The 18,790-nt window shown below is 39.6% G+C and overlaps 2 protein-coding genes across 2 annotated transcripts in view; both read right to left on the bottom strand.

The window, feature by feature from the left end:
- LOC140232203 (unconventional myosin-XV-like) overlaps positions 1-1,934 on the bottom strand; it is a 122,447-nt gene extending 120,513 nt beyond the window's left edge. Inside the window, exon 1 of the mRNA XM_072312341.1 lies at positions 1,900-1,934. Coding sequence (XP_072168442.1) covers positions 1,900-1,934 — 35 coding nt within the window. The remainder of the gene's footprint in view (positions 1-1,899) is intronic.
- A 13,886-nt stretch (positions 1,935-15,820) lies between these two features.
- Positions 15,821-18,790, bottom strand: part of LOC140231549 (uncharacterized) — a 31,115-nt gene continuing 28,145 nt past the window's right edge. Inside the window, exon 4 of the mRNA XM_072311686.1 lies at positions 15,821-16,099. Within this exon, the coding sequence (XP_072167787.1) occupies positions 15,980-16,099 (120 nt within the window). The 3' untranslated portion in view covers positions 15,821-15,979. The remainder of the gene's footprint in view (positions 16,100-18,790) is intronic.

Raw genomic sequence — 18,790 nt, 5'->3', positions numbered from 1 at the left:
CACAGGCTGCTGAAATAAATCCATACAATGCACCTACTCAGAATCTCAGAAAAAAAAAGTGTCTTGTTTCACTTTAATTCCCCAAATAGAAATGTGCCTTGAACAAGAAATTTGTTGCTCACAGTTCCTGCTTTCAAATCATATGCATTTCACCTTCATTAATTGATGTTTTTTCTTCTCATTTTATTGAGACAGTGCATTCCAATTCATATCTTAATCTCATTTATAGCACAGGGTTACTTCCAAACCTGGACTCTATCTGGACTCTTTTGCAGAGTATATTGACTACAATAGTTCAGGTAATGAGATTACCTCGGGAAAAAAAAAAAAAACACCCACAACGGGTGCAGTTCATTATTCCGAAGGTTCGCTATTCCGAAGGTTCATTTTTCGGAAGGGTCGTTAATCCGAAACACGCAAATTCCCTATACCTACAGGTTCGTTAATCCGAAAATGAAAAAGGGTTCGTTAATCCGAAAATTTGTGGCGTTATTCCAAAGGTCTGTTATTCCGAAGATTGGTTAATCCGAAAATGAAATTCGGAACAATGAACCTTCGGAATAACGAATCTCAGGAATAAAGAGCCTTCGAAATAACGAACCTTCGGAATAACGAGCTGTAACCCACACAACAGATACATGGATATAGATCTATGTAAATACTGCTGAAGAATCCTATTTTAGATGACAGCAGATTCTGCACTTAGAACACTCTAACCTGGTCCAGCACATGCATATAATCTGTCTCGTAACTCCTCATTTGCCAATAAAAATCAGAAAGCTCATATATTGTTCAAGCATGCCATGTCAATAGCGAGGGTCAATAGAGTACTCTGATGATCTTTATGTACCGGTATGTGTATCTAACAAATTGCACCCCATTTCTCTCCCACCGCAATGCAATGAATCACATGGATTTAATGCCATTACCAAGAATAGACACTGACAAAAAAGAAAGTAAGAAAGAAAGAAGAATATGAGAGCACTGGAGCGGCCACCTGCTCGGATGCATGCATTGTTGTCACACTGTACAGTGTATTATCATCACTGGGGCTCTATTGAAATGAATAGAAGGCGTTAAGGTATTTACCACCACACTTGGCCCGTTATTCCTAACCACATTCATCCTGGCACATAAAGAACAAAGCACAGCAGAGCCATTGTACAGGTACACACACAAACTGACATACAGCCAATGCATGTGGCTTTTCTTCTGCACAGTTGGTGTTCTGGCTTTTTTTCTCCTTTTGTTTTTTTTGACTTCTGGTTTGTTTGCATTTTGTTACATATTCTGCTTCCACCCTTTATAGCAAACAGATTAGGCATAATATTGACATAATACCTGTTATTGCATCACAGGAAAAAAAAAAAATGAAACGTCTTTGCAATTGTTCATGATGAGCTTTATATGTAAACACAATTTTGTGCCACTGAAAAAAACTCAAGTAGGGAAAGATGCATAATTTGGTACATTACATTTTATCATCTAAAATATTGAATAATGAAAACAGTGATAAAGAGCTGATATACAATTTATTTTATATACAGCTCCATTCTCCACTCAGTAGATATGGACGCAAGATTCACAGACTGTCTGAGAATAACATACTTACCTTATACATAGTTAGTACTATTCACTGAATACTGTATGTGTACACATACATGTAGTATACTTTCTACAGAGAAACAGGGGAACAAGAAGCTTGTAAAAGCAAACAGGCAAATTCAAAATGTTTGTTCTGTATATAGGAACTAAGTATCCACAACTACTCATATATGTTTGAATATACTCCCATTCCACAAAGACTTTCTCTCATCGGTCACTTATCGGAAGCACAGTTTGTTGCTTCCATACAGTCACGAAGGAAAGTGTATCAGATTGCAGTCCGATGAATCCAACCTGTGTTGGTCGACTATCAGGTCAACGTCAGACATGTTGGGCAGTGATCTGATGAGGTAAGTTGATTCGCCGAAGATCACCCACCACAAGCCCGTATGGCACTCACCCGATAGTCGACCAACCAAGCTGGATTCATCAGACTGCAATCTGATACACTTCGGTGGGTGACCGGAAACAACAACCTTTGCTTCTGATGAGTGACTCATGAAAAAAAAAAATATCTGTGACATGGGGGTATAACCATGTAGCTTGAAGGTTTAACATCATCTAATCCCAGCCTCTCTGTATGTTTACCCACGGACAGATGAGCGATATCAAACAGACCTACAACTGTACAAGTGTATGTATAAACACAGTTAGCGATATTAATCAGACAAATGTAAACACAGCTTAATTTATTAGCAATTCCAATCAGACACCTAAACACATTTAGTAATATAAACCTACTATAAAAGAGAGGACAATGACGTTGAAGTCCACTGACATCAGGTTTTCCTTTTTCATTACTTACATATAACCATCTGAGTTTAGCTGGAAATCAATCAGGCTTTAAATGGGATGAATAGAGATTATGATAGTGAGCCATATTGAGTGAGCTTAAGTGTGTAGTTTGTAAAGATCTATACTAAACACAGAAAACTGACAGATGTTGAGTGTAGCTATCAGAATTTCATGGTGATTATTACTCAACACTCACATAGAACACACACACACACACACACACACAAACACCCTTGTATACGTAACAATTTACCACATTCTATCATGTATGCATTACACATGTACAATGCATGCACTGATACCTACATACAATTGTGTGTGGACAGGTAATAATGGACATGTGTTAATTATATCATCAGTGTATGTACACGTGTACATGATGTCAGGGATGCCAAGTTCAAAAAATTTTTATGAGTGAGATTTTCATGACTCGGCATCTCGGCGAGCGAATGTGCGCACGAGCGAGGGTGAGGGAGGGGTTTTCCCCCCTGTGGCCTCCCACGGTAGGGAGCCTTTTCAATTTTTAGCTCTTAATGATGCGACCAGGTGCATACTTAAGTGACTATTTTCTACTTTTTTGAAAGACAAAAGGAAAATATACCTTCAATTGCAACTATCATTTTAATCTTTGGAGCTATGCTCATTATTATAGGCCCAAGTTGCAGAATTTGCCCGATGCGTGAGAAAAATGGGTGCCATACGTGAGTTCGTGAGACAGACCCTAAATGCTTGAGTCTCACGCAGAATGCGTGAGACTTGGTAACTCTGTGATGTACAATTTACATGTGTTTATGCACATACACAGATAGGGTCCAACATACAGTACCACACATCCCAGGTCAAAAAAACCAGTTGATTCCAGTTAAGGCAACTGGTTTCAATATGGAACTTGAAATGTGTGTCTAGAATAAACTGGTATCCATTCAAGTGGTATTCATCCAACTGGAATCAACTGGTACCAGTTGATACCAGATATCAACCAGTTGATTCCAGTTATCAACTGGTATCAACTGGAATCAACTGAGATCCAGTTGACAAAATTAATTTTGTGTTGAATTATATTGCCGTATGGGTGTTTACCAGAACATACCTTGTACGTATGTCATGACACTGTTAATATCTAACCTATCATAATCCCACAACTACGGTAGTCTTAAAGAAGGGCCTTCCCTTTTGCATTCCTTCCCAATAGCACAGAACATGATATATTCCACCAGAATGACAAGACTAATGTAAAGCTATAACATTTCTGTGATATTTGAAGGTTGTTAGCTGTTAAAATTCAAATAATGGACCAAACGCTCACCGAAACGTATTATGTGTACTAGGCACAGCTGCATACCTTAATCCTCCTGTGGTTGTAATATGATACTTATACTTTGAACAAAAGATATGTATGTTAAAGTTGTCAGAAAAGAAGAGTTCACTATAGCTTCTCTTACTTTGTTATCGATAGCAAATAACAACACACCACTTACATGAACTACATGTGCAACTAAGTGCATCACACAGGTCTGTAACACTAGACTAGTAGTTTAGATTTGTAATTTTTTCGTAGTATGAAAAAAAAAATTCAAATTTAAGTGGTCAATTTAACTAAACAAATAAAGACTCTGTTGAGTTCAAAATTTACAGGTTTTCAAACAGTGTTTTCTTCAATACCTAAGTGTTCTAGCCAATTTTTCAAAAATTTGCGTGCAAAAGGGATTGGCTGTCTTTAAAGGGTGATCCTTTTAACTTTATAATGCATGATCATAATTATGAAAAAATATACTGTGTCAATATTAAGAGAAATCACATTTGTTCAACAAGATCTGCGAACTTCAAAAAAACCTGTTGAAATCACCTAAATCACTCATTTCTTGGGTAGTAGGGAACGCCCCCAGAAAAAGCAAGGACCGGTCATGTGCCTTGTCAGGTGACACTTTGACGTAGCAACGGGAACTCATAGTGCGACTGTCTCGCCGTAAACCGTACTTCACAGTGCAGGGAATCTTATAAATGTATTTGTAGGAAAGTTGGAGAAAGTCCTACATCTACATGTACAGTACCACACATATGAACATGTGAGCACACATTAACCCATGTGAGTATATAAGGCTGTTTGCATGAAACAGTCACCCCCGCTTACACCCAGTCAGGAGAATTCGGGAGTACAGCCATCACTGGCACTTACACACACGTAATATGTTTCCGCATGGTTTACACTCGGCACATGCGTGCCTTGTACAATATACCATTTCGTGCCAATGTGGGAAACATTTGTGGAAATATGTAGGATGCTGGTGAATACATGAAATCATGAAAAACTTTGGCACCATTAAATTTTTGGGCCACTTTAGACTACCTTTCCTTGAACTACAATGCAGGACATGATTATATGCATCTAGGCATTCCAGCGCAAATACGCATGCAGGTGGTGCTCATGTACATGAACCATTTGAAATAAGCCATGGGACCACAAATGAATGAATAGATAAATTAATAAAAAACAAAAAAATGACCACTGCAAATACACAGAGGCAACGAGTACCATAATGTGTAAACAATGCACAAGTATGGCTCGAACATGAAGTGACAACAGATGTCATTACACATCTCATGACACCATATGACATCTTCTGTCACCACATATATATATATATTCTTTTTTTTTTTTAATAATCGATCCCATCACAGACAGAAATGTGGATTCCTTCCTTCTAAAATGGAACAATATTATCTTTATGTAAAAGCTGTTATTTTCATGTACAGATATATTTTCGAGATCAAAGACACCTTTACACCACAGACGTGTCTGCAATTGACATCAAGGCTATCGTAAGTGCACTTTAAATATGCCTGTCCAATCGCAATATTTTCATGTGCTGTCAAATTTGCGGCCCAACATAACAGTGATTCACAAAATTTGCTAAAATCAAACTCTCACAAAAAAAAAAAACTTTAACAGAAACAGTTAATAGATTTCTGAACAAAATTCACTCTCCTCAAGATACACTGCATGCACTCTTCCCAGTCACACTTAAGTATCCCATGTTTCAAAGGGTAAATTTAAGATAAAATTTCACTTACCACATTGGTGGGAATTACTGGGATGGACATCTTGCCAAGACTTGTCGCATTGTCAATCCAGTATCCTCCATGAGATTTGATTTTCTTTCCACATGTTTTTCTGCGATTTGTTTATCAGAAAGAACTCCACATCCTCAAAAGAATGCCTTATACATATATTTCCTCAGAATCAGACCAAGATCTATAAAACATGCACTCATCTGTAGTTTTCCATCCTGGGCTCCTGTGTCCATACACATAGCTAAACATTGTTTCTCCTGGATGATCCCACATTGCATGATGTTCGATTCCTTGATGTCAAACAGACTGCTTGTAGGAAAGGGATCAAAAAATGAATCCATGCATCTGTTTTCCTTGAAGGGGAAGTAACCTGCATTGAAAGGCCTACAATGCAATTTTGTTTTGCCTTGAACAGCATACACGTACCTATCAAGCTTTAAGACTTAGGATACAGACAAAGGATACGACGGACTGGTCTAAGCTGAGAAGATTATTTTTGCATAAATTATTTTTTTTACAGTGTCAGATTTCCACTACATTTGTCACATAAAGAATATACTGGTATTAAGGCTGCCTACACAAAATTACTATCCAAAGTTTACAACACTACATTGTATGTGGTTATGTGGGGTGATTCAATAAATTATGCAAATTCAATATTCAATTACTTGTAGAAGTACTAAAAAATGATTGTTGCTAAGTTTAGGACATATTACCGAGTAATATCTTTACGCATTATTTGCTATGTGAAGTATTTTACAGATGTATACCAAGAGTTTGTAAATTGTCAGGAGCTTTAATTGGTTGCTTACATCTCAGCCTTGATGAAAAAAAAAAATAACATTTATATACACTGCATGTTATACCAATCCTGTCAATTACACAATGAATATAAAGGTATTATTAATAATATATAATATTGCATCAAGTCATATTTTGCTTCATATCTACTTTCACTTTTGCTCACGTGTTTTGCTCATGTTTTAATGGTTTGTTGGGTACCCTACGCTGTATTTCAGAGACACCAAAAGCAGTTGGCCTTTTTCCAAAGAACTGGCTGCATCAGCTGCTACTTGTCATGCAATTACCATATATGCCCTGTACATCTACAATGATTGACCCTTAACCTTTCAGGACAAAGGACATGTTTTGCCATTCATTTCTATCCATTACACAAAATAATTGCAGTTTGGTTCCATCATGTACAACTGATGTAGACTTTAAGACCATAAAATGACATTCTAACTTAAATTTGGTGGGTTTTTGTTTTTCACTTTAACTGTACACTATCATCCCTACCATATCAGCAATAGCATTTCATTCATTTCTTATCAACCCAGAAATTAAATTACCATTTGGCATTACTTGCTACTGGATCAGAAGCATAAGACTCGGTGTAGAAGAAGGCAAAGGGTAATGGCAAGATAAGGACAAACTAACTGAGATTGAACAGCATATACAGACAACTGTTAACACTTGACATTAATAATTGCACTTGTGTGTGTACATGTATGAGGTGCTATTGTGCTTACAAAGTTACCATGTCCATGTGCTGTGTATGAGTGCTCTTTGTATCTTACGAATCACCGGCTGTATTCTGTGTGGAAAAAAAGAGAAGGAATCCCTTTGTAACCTGAGAACCAGACAATTGAGACATGTTACGTGGAGATGCCTGTATAACGTAATTGTTTCCATGCTGGGGTATGTTGTCTTGCTGCTGTTGTTGTTGTTGTTGTTGTTGTTGTTGTTTTTGGCTTGTTTGTTTTGCAGTCAGGATTACAGGTTTCCTTAGTGAATTTCTGCAACCCCTTTGAGTGCAAGTATATGTATGTGATATAATTTCTAACACCACTAACCTGTTCAAGTACCTATATACACTTTCAACTTTTGTATGATCTTCCCTCCACAATATTTGTCTCATTCACACAATCCTAGCATTAAATATGAGTAAGATATTTGGTTTAGGTCCTACATTGAGAAACAACAACTATCAAAAGTTGCTCCAACTGACAACTTTCAAAGCAGCAGCATTATCCTTTCGAAAGTCATTATTAGAGTTGAAAGTGAAGAGTTTGCAAAGGATTTTAGAGAAATGAAAAGGGACCTCTAAGACATACCAGTACATGATCTCACTACTTAAAAAAAAGGTTAAAGAAAAACTGCTGAAAACACACTTTCCCATTCATTTTATGATCCCAAACTTACCAATACATGTGATATAGAAGTAGAATAGCTTTTTTCAGAAAATATGAACAACTCAAGATTGACCTAGTTGACCCATTTCACCTTTTTTTTTTTACCCTCGTTCAAAATCAAGGGGTGCGCCTTTTTGGTTGGTTTTGTGGTGCATGGCCACATATGCATGTGAATCTAGCTAATTTGTGCTAAACATACTTTTCAGCAAAGGTACAGTACAAGCAAATGCAACTCCAATACCGAATTGATTTTCAAACAATCTTGAGAAGGAGGGTTAAGTAAAACATCACACATTTTAAAGACAAATGGCTTTGATGAGTGTAGGTGAACTAGTAGATTGCATGAAAATGAAAATGTTTTTCTTTTAGGCCAAGTAAAAAAAGAAACCAGTTTCTCATCCTCGCGCGCATCGATTTTGGCCGCCGCATCGATTTTTTTACTATTTACTATTTTCAAAATGGCGCTGAAAATACCAAAAAATTCACTAATTCTCGTCCCAGCCCGCTCCCCGCCCGCATCGATTTTCAGTTGCCGAATCGATTTTTTTGATATTTACTATTTTTTCGGCCGCCGAAAAAAAGGAAATTGACAATAATATTCACCTACCAATGGTGATGTCTCATTTCTAATTACGCCTTGCGTCCTCTACTTAGCTGTAGTACAGCTGTAGCTTCTGTAGTGCGTATGTAATAACGCATGCATTTCACACTGCTCCACAAAGCAGTCGAACTGTAGTTGGATGGGCGGGCCGCGGGCGGGCCTGGGCTGTGATGTACAGCGCACTCGGTACGTCGTGAACGCGATAGCGGCAACATTTTTGCGAACGATCGCTGATATTCCACGCGTATTTCGCGCATTGTTCGTATTTTTCCCCGTTTCTCATATTTTAAGCGGATGAATTGTACTGTACAAATGCTTGTGAGCAACGGCGTAAATCCGTACTGAGGAGTGGGGGGGATGGTCACCATCGCCACGATCACAAGCCCATAACCGGACCGGCGCAGCCTTGGGGGGGGGGGGGGGGGGGGGGGGGGAGCTTTGTGCCCCCTCCCCCCCCCCCCCACACACACACTTTACAGGGATCGGAAGTCCCACTCTTTTGCAGAAATATAAAGTGGGAGGAGATTGGCAGCAAAAATATGAAGACTTTTTGTTCTTCTTGTTGCTTTTTTTTTTTTTTTTTTTGCTTGTCAGATGACTTGCGGCGGAAAATCAGTTTGTTTTTGAAATATCTGTGAGAGGGAGCGGAGCGACCGAACGGGGGAAGGGTGTGTATCGGGGGGGGGGGGGGGGGGTTGTATCCCTCTCCCACACGAGGAAGATTTTGCATTTTTAAGACCTGAAATTCAGCGATCTGGTGCACAGTACGTTTGGTGAAATTTGTGTGTTTTTTTTCTCAAAAAAACCCAATAGAAAATGAAATATTCACAATATATTATTGAATGACTAAATCGTGGTATTTCAGCTCTTGCTCCGCCTGTGCGACATCACTGCGAAGGCTTACAAAATAGTGGGGTCTATCACCGGCGTAGACAGGATTTGATCTTAGGGGGAGCGGTTATGAGATCGTGAGGGAGCGAAGCAAGCAAGGGGGGAGGGTATGGTAGGGGGGTTTCCCCCTCCCACGGTGAAATCTTTTTACATTGAAAATTTTGACATTTTACTGTCCAAAAACTGCCGTTTGTAGCTATATTCTTCGCTTTGGAAACTAAGGGGGGGGGGGCACACCGGCGCAACTGCTGTCAATCACTGGCAGCAACATCAGGAGAATGGCATAGCGATTAAATGCGAGCGAGCGGAGCGAGCGAGCTTGAAAATTTTGACATAATACTTTTACAGTCTAAAAACTGCCGTTTGTAGATATACTTCTTCGCTTTGGGAATTAAGGGGTGCCGCACCGGGCGCCGCACCGGGCGCAACTGCTGTCAATCACTGGCAGCAACATCAGGAGAATGGTGTAGCGATTAAATGCGAGCGAGCTTGAAAATTTCGGCATTTTACCAGGTTTTACAGTCCAAAAACTGCCGTTTGTGGCTGTATTTTTTTGCTTTGGAAATTAAGGGGGGGGGGCGCACCGGGCGCAACTGCTGGCAATTACTGGCAGCAACATCAGGAGAATGGCATAACAATTGAATGCAAGCGAGTGAAGCAAGCGAGCTTGAAAATCTTGACATTTTACAGTCCAAAAACTGCCGTTTTTGGCTGCATTTTTTCGCTTTGGAAATTAAGGGGGGCGCACCGGGCGCAACTGCTGGCAGTTACTGGCAGCAACATCAGGGGAATGGCATAACGATTAAATGCGAGCGAGTGAAGCGAGTGAGCTTGAAAATGTTGACTTTTTACAGTCCCAAAACTGTCGTTTGTAGCTATATTCTTCGCTTTGGAAATTAAGGGGGGGGCGCACCGGGCACAAGTGCTGGCAATTACTGGCAGTATGCAACATCAGGAGAATGGCATAACGATTGAATGCGAGCAAGCGAAGCGAGCGAGTTTGAAAATTTTGACATTTTTACAGTCCCCAAAGTGCCGTTTGTGGCTGTATTTTTTCGCTTTGAAAATTAAAGGGGGGGGGGGCACACCGGGCCAACTGCCGGCAATTACTGGCAGCAACATCAGGGGAATGGCAATAACGATTAAATGCGAGCGAGCGAAGCGAGTGAGCTTGAAAATTTTGACTTTTTACAGTCCCAAAACTGTCGTTTGTAGCTATATTTTTCGCTTTGGAAATTAAAAGGGGGGGGGGGGCGCACCGGGCACAAGTGCTGGCAATTACTGGCAGTATGCAACATCAGGAGAATGGCATAACGATTGAATGCGAGCAAGCGAAGCGAGCGAGTTTGAAAATTTTGACATTTTACAGTCCCCAAAGTGCCGTTTGTGGCTGTATTTTTTCGCTTTGGAAATTAAGGGGGGGGGGGCACGCCGGGCCAACTGCCGGCAATTATTGGCAGCAACATCAGGAGAATGGCATAACAATTGAATGCAAGCGAGTGAAGCAAGCGAGCTTGAAAATCTTGACATTTTACAGTCCAAAAACTGCCGTTTTTGGCTGCATTTTTTCGCTTTGGAAATTAAGGGGGGCGCACCGGGCGCAACTGCTGGCAGTTACTGGCAGCAACATCAGGGGAATGGCATAACGATTAAATGCGAGCGAGTGAAGCGAGTGAGCTTGAAAATGTTGACTTTTTACAGTCCCAAAACTGTCGTTTGTAGCTATATTCTTCGCTTTGGAAATTAAGGGGGGGGGCGCACCGGGCACAACTGCTGGCAATTACTGGCAGCATGCAACATCAGGAGAATGGCATAACGATTGAATGCGAGCAAGCGAAGCGAGCGAGTTTGAAAATTTTGACATTTTTACAGTCCCCAAAGTGCCGTTTGTGGCTGTATTTTTTCGCTTTGAAAATTAAAGGGGGGGGGGGGGCACACCGGGCCAACTGCCGGCAATTACTGGCAGCAACATCAGGGGAATGGCAATAACGATTAAATGCGAGCGAGCGAAGCGAGTGAGCTTGAAAATTTTGACTTTTTACAGTCCCAAAACTGTCGTTTGTAGCTATATTTTTCGCTTTGGAAATTAAAAGGGGGGGGGGGGGCGCACCGGGCACAAGTGCTGGCAATTACTGGCAGTATGCAACATCAGGAGAATGGCATAACGATTGAATGCGAGCAAGCGAAGCGAGCGAGTTTGAAAATTTTGACATTTTACAGTCCCCAAAGTGCCGTTTGTGGCTGTATTTTTTCGCTTTGGAAATTAAGGGGGGGGGGGGGCACGCCGGGCCAACTGCCGGCAATTATTGGCAGCAACATCAGGAGAATGGCATAACAATTGAATGCAAGCGAGTGAAGCAAGCGAGCTTGAAAATCTTGACATTTTACAGTCCAAAAACTGCCGTTTTTGGCTGCATTTTTTCGCTTTGGAAATTAAGGGGGGCGCACCGGGCGCAACTGCTGGCAGTTACTGGCAGCAACATCAGGGGAATGGCATAACGATTAAATGCGAGCGAGTGAAGCGAGTGAGCTTGAAAATGTTGACTTTTTACAGTCCCAAAACTGTCGTTTGTAGCTATATTCTTCGCTTTGGAAATTAAGGGGGGGGGCGCACCGGGCACAAGTGCTGGCAATTACTGGCAGTATGCAACATCAGGAGAATGGCATAACGATTGAATGCGAGCAAGCGAAGCGAGCGAGTTTGAAAATTTTGACATTTTACAGTCCCCAAAGTGCCGTTTGTGGCTGTATTTTTTCGCTTTGGAAATTAAGGGGGGGGGGGGCACGCCGGGCCAACTGCCGGCAATTATTGGCAGCAACATCAGGAGAATGGCATAACGATTAAATGCGAGCGAGCGAAGCGAGTGAGCTTGAAAATTTTGATATTTTACAGTCCCAAAAACGGTCCTTTGTGGCTGTATTATTTCGCTTTGGATATCAAGGGGGGCGCACCAGGTGAAAACTGCTGGCAGTTACTGGCAGCAACATCAGGAGAATGGCATAATGATTAAATGCGAGTGAGCTTGAAAATTTTGACATTTTACAGTCCCCAAAACTGTCGTTTGTGGCTGTATTTTTTCGCTTTGGAAATTAAGGAGGCGCACCGGGCGAAAACTACTGGCAATTACTAGCAGCAACATCAGGAGAATGGCATGATTAAATGCGAGCGAGCGAAGCGAGCGAGCTTCAAAATTTTGACATTTTACAGTCCAAAAACTGCCGTTTGTAGCTATATTTTTCGCTTGGGAAATTAAGGGGGGCGCATCTGGCGAAAACTGCTGGCAATTACTGGCTGCAACATCAGGAGAATGGTATAATGATTAAATGCGAGCGAGCAAAGCGAGCGAGCTTCAAAATTTTGACATTTTACAGTCCAAAAACTGTCGTTTGTAGCTATCATTTCGCTTTGGAAGTTAAGGGGGGGGGGGCGCACCAGGTGAAAACTGCTGGCAGTTACTGGCAGCAACATCAGGAGAATGGCATAATGATTAAATGCGAGTGAGCTTTAAAATGTTGACATTTTACACTCCAAAAACTGCCGTTTGTGGCTATATTTTTCGCTTTTGTTTGTCCCACATTTATGGGGGAACCATTCCCCCCCCCCCCATCGACGCCTCTGCATAGGAGGGTGCTTTTGTTAAGTGAAAGATCTGCTGCACACTCTTTGATAAATTAGGGAAATATACGTCAATCTCAAAAGTGTACAAAGTCTATCGAAAGGGATCCTGTATAGCGGAGCTTTTGCATGTTTAAGATTGCAATACAACTATCTGGTGCATAGTTCTGGCGATATTTGGACAATTTTCCATTAAGAAGGTTCGAGATTTGTCCTCATCTCGGGAATTGCTTGGGGGATAAATGATTTGTCTGCCTAAACACTTCCGTAGGGGCGGGCAGATGCCCCTTTGCCCCCCCCCCCCCCCCCCGAGATAGATTCGACGCCCCTGATCTTCCCTGGGTATGTCCATAGATATATCCTGACTGAGTCACCAGTCACTGTCGTTTCTCAGGAATGATTCAGGAAATGGAGGGGGTTCAATTATGGCGATATAGTTTTTTTTTTATTGTTTGTTTGTTTGTTTTCGTACATATTTTGCAGATGGTCGTTATGTGACGTTGTCAACGTCTGAGCCATACCTTACATTGTACAGTATCGTCGGCCTCATGCCAAAAGGGCACTAATAGTGTACAAAGTCTATGGTGTTAAGGCCCTTTTGGCATAAGGCCGACGGTTATGTCGATGTTACTTTCTTCGCGAGCGAGCGAAGCGAGCGAGCGCTTGAGAAAATTATGTATTCATTTTCCTACAAGACAGAATACTGTTCAGCTCTGTTACCTGTCTGGAGGCCGGCGTACAAACGTCACGCAATATGCCAAAATTGATACAATCACATTTCTGCTTCCTCCATTTTTTTTTTCAAAATTCAGGGGGGGATGATTGTACAGGCCATCCCCCCCTCCTCCATTTCAGGGGGGGATATATTCCCCCCATCCCCCCCGGGATTTACGCCCATGCTTGTGAGGATTGTATGGAGTTTGTATACATTTTCCTGTCATTGTGACTATGTGCATGTGCGTGCAGTGTCGGAAGGTACGGTAATGCAGTGGCCGTGCCGCACCGTTTATTGGCAAAGTGTGCGTGTCTGTAGCTGTGTAGAGGCCCGTTCACTCTGCTCTGTAACGTTGCATCTGACGGCGATGTATTGTTAGATTTTGAAGATAAAATGAATGCGCTTTTCCAGCAAATGTAAAATTATTAAATGGGTGTATTTACAAAATATATAACTTTTCCATGGATTCTGGTTTGTCTCGTATTTCTGCGGGACACTTTTCTTTACGATGTAAATTCACGGACACGGCCGTGAGTCGTATCATCTGTAGTGTGGTAGGCCTATACAATCATTCATCATCCAAATGATGAGTGATTATCAAATGTCTTTTTAGAACATGAAGAAACATCTTTAAATGTTTAATGCCATAATGCCATATCGGTATCATTTTGACATCCATCTGCAATTGTACAAGCCAGTTTCCAGTTGAATGTGCTACAATTGTACTGTGAAGGAATGCAGATACATACCAGCTGTGTGGACACAAAAAGTCACAAACACCAATGATAAATAAAGCAGTGTTTTGAATATCATGGAATTTATTTCAGTCGTACATTTGTTGAAAGACATGTTTTATACCTGTTTCAATTAATAGCACAATACATCAGAATTGCAAGTACACTGGTATCAGAAATGCCATTACAACACTAATACCAGTTTTAAGATGGTCATTTTCTCTTGACATCTGTAGTGGAAAGAAAAAGCAAATGTATTTCTGCATGCATGAAGTTTCTTTTCAAGTATGGTACATATATATATATTTGTTTGAAAATGCACAGAGTGCAGGCAAGACATACACTTGGGACCTGGTCTCTCATAACACAGCTACCAGAGTGATATTTCATTTCATAAATTGGATATAGAAAATAGTAAAGCCCTCTCTCGTTACCTTTCTCAGAATTACCGGACGAGAAACACATATTACTTTCATTTTGACAATCCTCGAAAAAATAGTAAGATATCAAATAGTAAGGACCTCCCTCATCGCCTTGCTCAAAAAACCTGGACGAGAACTACTTTCTTTTTTTTACTTGGCCTTATACAGCATGCAAAAGTGTATACAATGTAAATTTGATTTGAATAATAATAGCCCCACGTAGTACACAAGCTGTGAAGTCTTTACACACACACACACACACACACACACACACACACGTAAAAAAAAAAAAATCACGTTTTGGAAATGTGATACTGAAGGTATTGAAATGAGTTAGTGTTAAAGAAATAACCACATGCTCAAACAACAGAATAGAAACAAAATAAAGCTGCACCAAGCCAAAAAGGGTTTGTTGATACTGATTTTTTCGTATGTATTTTATTTGATTTACAGTTGCAATAAATTATCATCTCAAATATATATTTTGATAGGAATATAAATTTGCTTCTTTGCAAATACATTTTTTTTTTGCATAAAATCTAGAGTAAGCAAAATTGCGTACATAAACTGTTTAAGGCCAAATGTATCATATTCAGAATGCTAAGCATAAATGTGCACTAGAAGTTCATACAATGTATATTTCCATTTAAAATCGATTACTGTCAAATAATGCTATACAAACATGACTAACATCAACCAAATGTTGTATTCCAAACTAAACAAAAATGTGCTACATGATATAGGAGTAATTGGAAATTGAAAAGGGACCCACCTTAAAATGAATATGTATAAAGAACCATTTAAGATAGTCAAAGTACAGATGGGAAGTGGTGATTGTTTGGTCTTGCCGCGTCAGAAACTACCAGCAGGTTTAACAAAGTAAGGCCTGTGAGCAGGAAATAAAATCAAGCTGCAAACCATTTTCACCACCATAAAACTCTGTCTGAGACCCTCAGATGCCCAGTATGAAATTTGTACAAACGTGACACTTATAAAGGAAATGCAGTTAGCTTGAAAGTAAAAAGGCAACAGGCCAACCACAAACTTGGCATACACAAGATTTCAAGCCTGGAAATCTTAACGTCTGTACTCATATTAGCAGAAATGAAAACAAATTGCAATCTTAAACTCTGTATCACAACAGAAACGACAGGCTCACCACTTTCAGAACTCTGAGATGATAGTTAGCTTGAAACAAAAAGCAAAGGTCATAAAGCAAATGTGGCATAAAATTAATTGTTATTTGCAAGCCAAAATATCTAACATATTCTCACTAAGGCTTTACACTACCTTTTGTCTTTTAGCAGCCCAGCAATGAAATTTGGAGGCCTGATCAGGCCACCAACACACATCTTCGGTTGTCCTGGGCGATTTGGCCACTGCTGTATTTCACACATCGTACCAAGATTGCATTCGACATCATGTTTTCAGTGATCAATGCCAAATTGTTGCCCTTGAAAAAAAGTGATTTAAGCCACAAAGCAGAAAATGTGTAGGGCATGAAAGAAATACAATTTTGACATGTATGATACCAACAATATTTGAAGTAAATAAAAAATTCTGTATTAACACATGTTTATAAGTGCATTACAACTGAATATTTAATCAAATGAATGACATGTTTTCAGAGATGAAAAGCTGGTATATGATATGCTAGGTTTACATCATGTTCCATGCAACAAAGTAGCCCCATTTGCCTAAAACATCTTGCTCCATGGAATTTTGGCCACTTTTTTTCTCAAATTAGTTTGAGTTTTGGCCTTCGTTATCCACAGCTTTCATTTTCTCCTCATATTGTCAGTGCAGTAATGTGTCATCTATCCATTTTGCTGCAGCTTACTATGTTTCAACTCCATACTTTTTTTTTTTCCAGATTGTTTAAAATCTGACCAGGAACCCATGGCAATAACAGCCTGCCATGTGTTGTCTCCCTCACAGCCATCCCATTTTGTCAACGGTGGCCTGTGATGTGATTGCTGTGGCCAATGAGAACATAATGGAAACACAGCATAACACAGTTAAGGTACATGTACAACTGACATTAGTCTGACATTATGTTCTACATTTTGCTTTTAGTCATATCATGGTGATTTCAATTAATATACACAAAGGCAATTTTTCACACCATTTATGGAGTTCATACCATTCAACCAGGATGAAAAACAACAAGTGAAAACCTCTGCAGGTGTCAGGGTGGCTGTATTGATTCATCATGTTGTTGTTGGCTTTTTCATGTATCTTCCCTCATAAATCAAATCAATCTGGACTTTTACTTGTTTAAGTACATTAGAATTAAGAAAATTTATCCCAGTTTGCCTAAATGTGTATCTATCAAATACCCATACGTACAGGTGTCCATGAAACCAGTACGTGAAAACCAGTCAACAACATGCGTTGACGTATTGATCACAGTTTGAATAGGCCATACTTGCATGCATGCATTGTGAAGTACATTCATACATGTAGTTTGTCAAGTGGCTACAATATACCTAATGACTGAATAAAACAAGACATGGTTTCGAAAGACATGAAAGGGGTCACTTCTGAAGAAAATCGAATGGTATATGATTCTGATCTTTTTCTACTTGATGAAATTAATTATATAGTGGTACACTTTCAGTTTCCTGTTGAAATGGGAGTCCATGCACATGTTCAACACAAGCTATTAAAACAGATACTCTTCAACAGGACATAACATCTTTACTGTGGAGTCAATAAAACTGGTAATAACACTTACAGGTTTGTATACGTAAACTACCATATAATCTGCAACAACTCTACCTAGGCATTTGACAAAATAACTTTATGATAGATAACCTGATACAGTCCTGCATACGAGACTGTATTTACGAAATTTATATAAAGTGACATCAGTCACATGATTCGAGAATTCACAATTCACAAGCAGTGCTGAACTTGACTGCTGATGACTGGAATACAACAGGTACTGCACATAGCAAAGCATTTATGCCTTTACAGCTGTAAGTAATAAAAATTCATCCATTCTGGAAATGATCTTTACACATGGAACTACCATTCTGTCAAGATGCATGCAGTATCTAGTACTGTACGTCTTTGAAAGTAACCATACATGTTTATATGCAGGATTACATATACTACAATATGTCAATCTGAATACAACAAGGACATGTATGGGCATTGAACAATCTACACATTAGTATGTACTCTTCATGAAAGACATTAATTCACCTCATTGATATCTTGAATGCCTCAACTAAAAATAAATATGTGTTGTTTAAAACAATCTGCTTTAAAATGAAGGCACATGGATGAAAACTGATAAAGTAAATCTGATGACAGCCAAGAAGTAAAGATTTTGGTAATTTTTCCTCATTATACATTATACATACAACATTTTGGCAGGTGGGTGCTGATCAGACACACACAAAAAAAAGAGAGAATAACAATACATCTCATCTTTACACCAGGGATTGCCAGCTTTTGATTATGTATGACATTTATGGAAATGTCACCTATAATTCTGCAGAACTCTCCGATTGATGTGGCTTTTTGCCTGTTTGTTTGTTTGCTTTTGTAATTTTGTTTCTGTTTTGTTTTGTTTTGTTGTTGTTGTTGTTGTTTGTTTGTTTTTTTTTGGGGGGGGGGGGGTAAAAATATGTTGATACGTACACTGATAAAGTGAAACTTCAATGGTCAAAATACCTGGCTTCCTATAGGAGCCACACTTGGCTGACCATATCAAAAGTAACAAAATTATTTTTTTTTTCTGTTTCAAGTTAAGAGCCCACTAGAAATATCACACATGGGAGATGTTAAATAAAGCCATAAGTTGTAATTAGAGATCTAGATGATCAGATACTGTATCATTTTGGTTTTGAAGCATGGGAAATGAAACACATCGTCATGAGAATACTTTTAAATGACAGAATCAGCTCGTGTCATTTTACCTCTTCCCTTTAAGCTGAAAAAACAAACAAACAAACAAACACACAGACTGAAACACTTCCTAGAAAGGAAGCACACCATGCCACTTGAGGTCTTTGAGAAACCATCCATGCCAGCCACGATGGGAATTTAATAGGACATATGGGTAATATGAGTACGAGTTACTGGTACCAAATTGCACTGCCACTTTCATGTTTGTTATATTTCATTACAGACA

Source organism: Diadema setosum, chromosome 8 (assembly GCF_964275005.1).
Source record: "Diadema setosum chromosome 8, eeDiaSeto1, whole genome shotgun sequence".
Classification (NCBI taxonomy): domain Eukaryota; kingdom Metazoa; phylum Echinodermata; class Echinoidea; order Diadematoida; family Diadematidae; genus Diadema; species Diadema setosum.
Note: the sequence above shows the minus strand (reverse complement) of the source record. Positions and strands in the feature narration are given on the sequence as shown.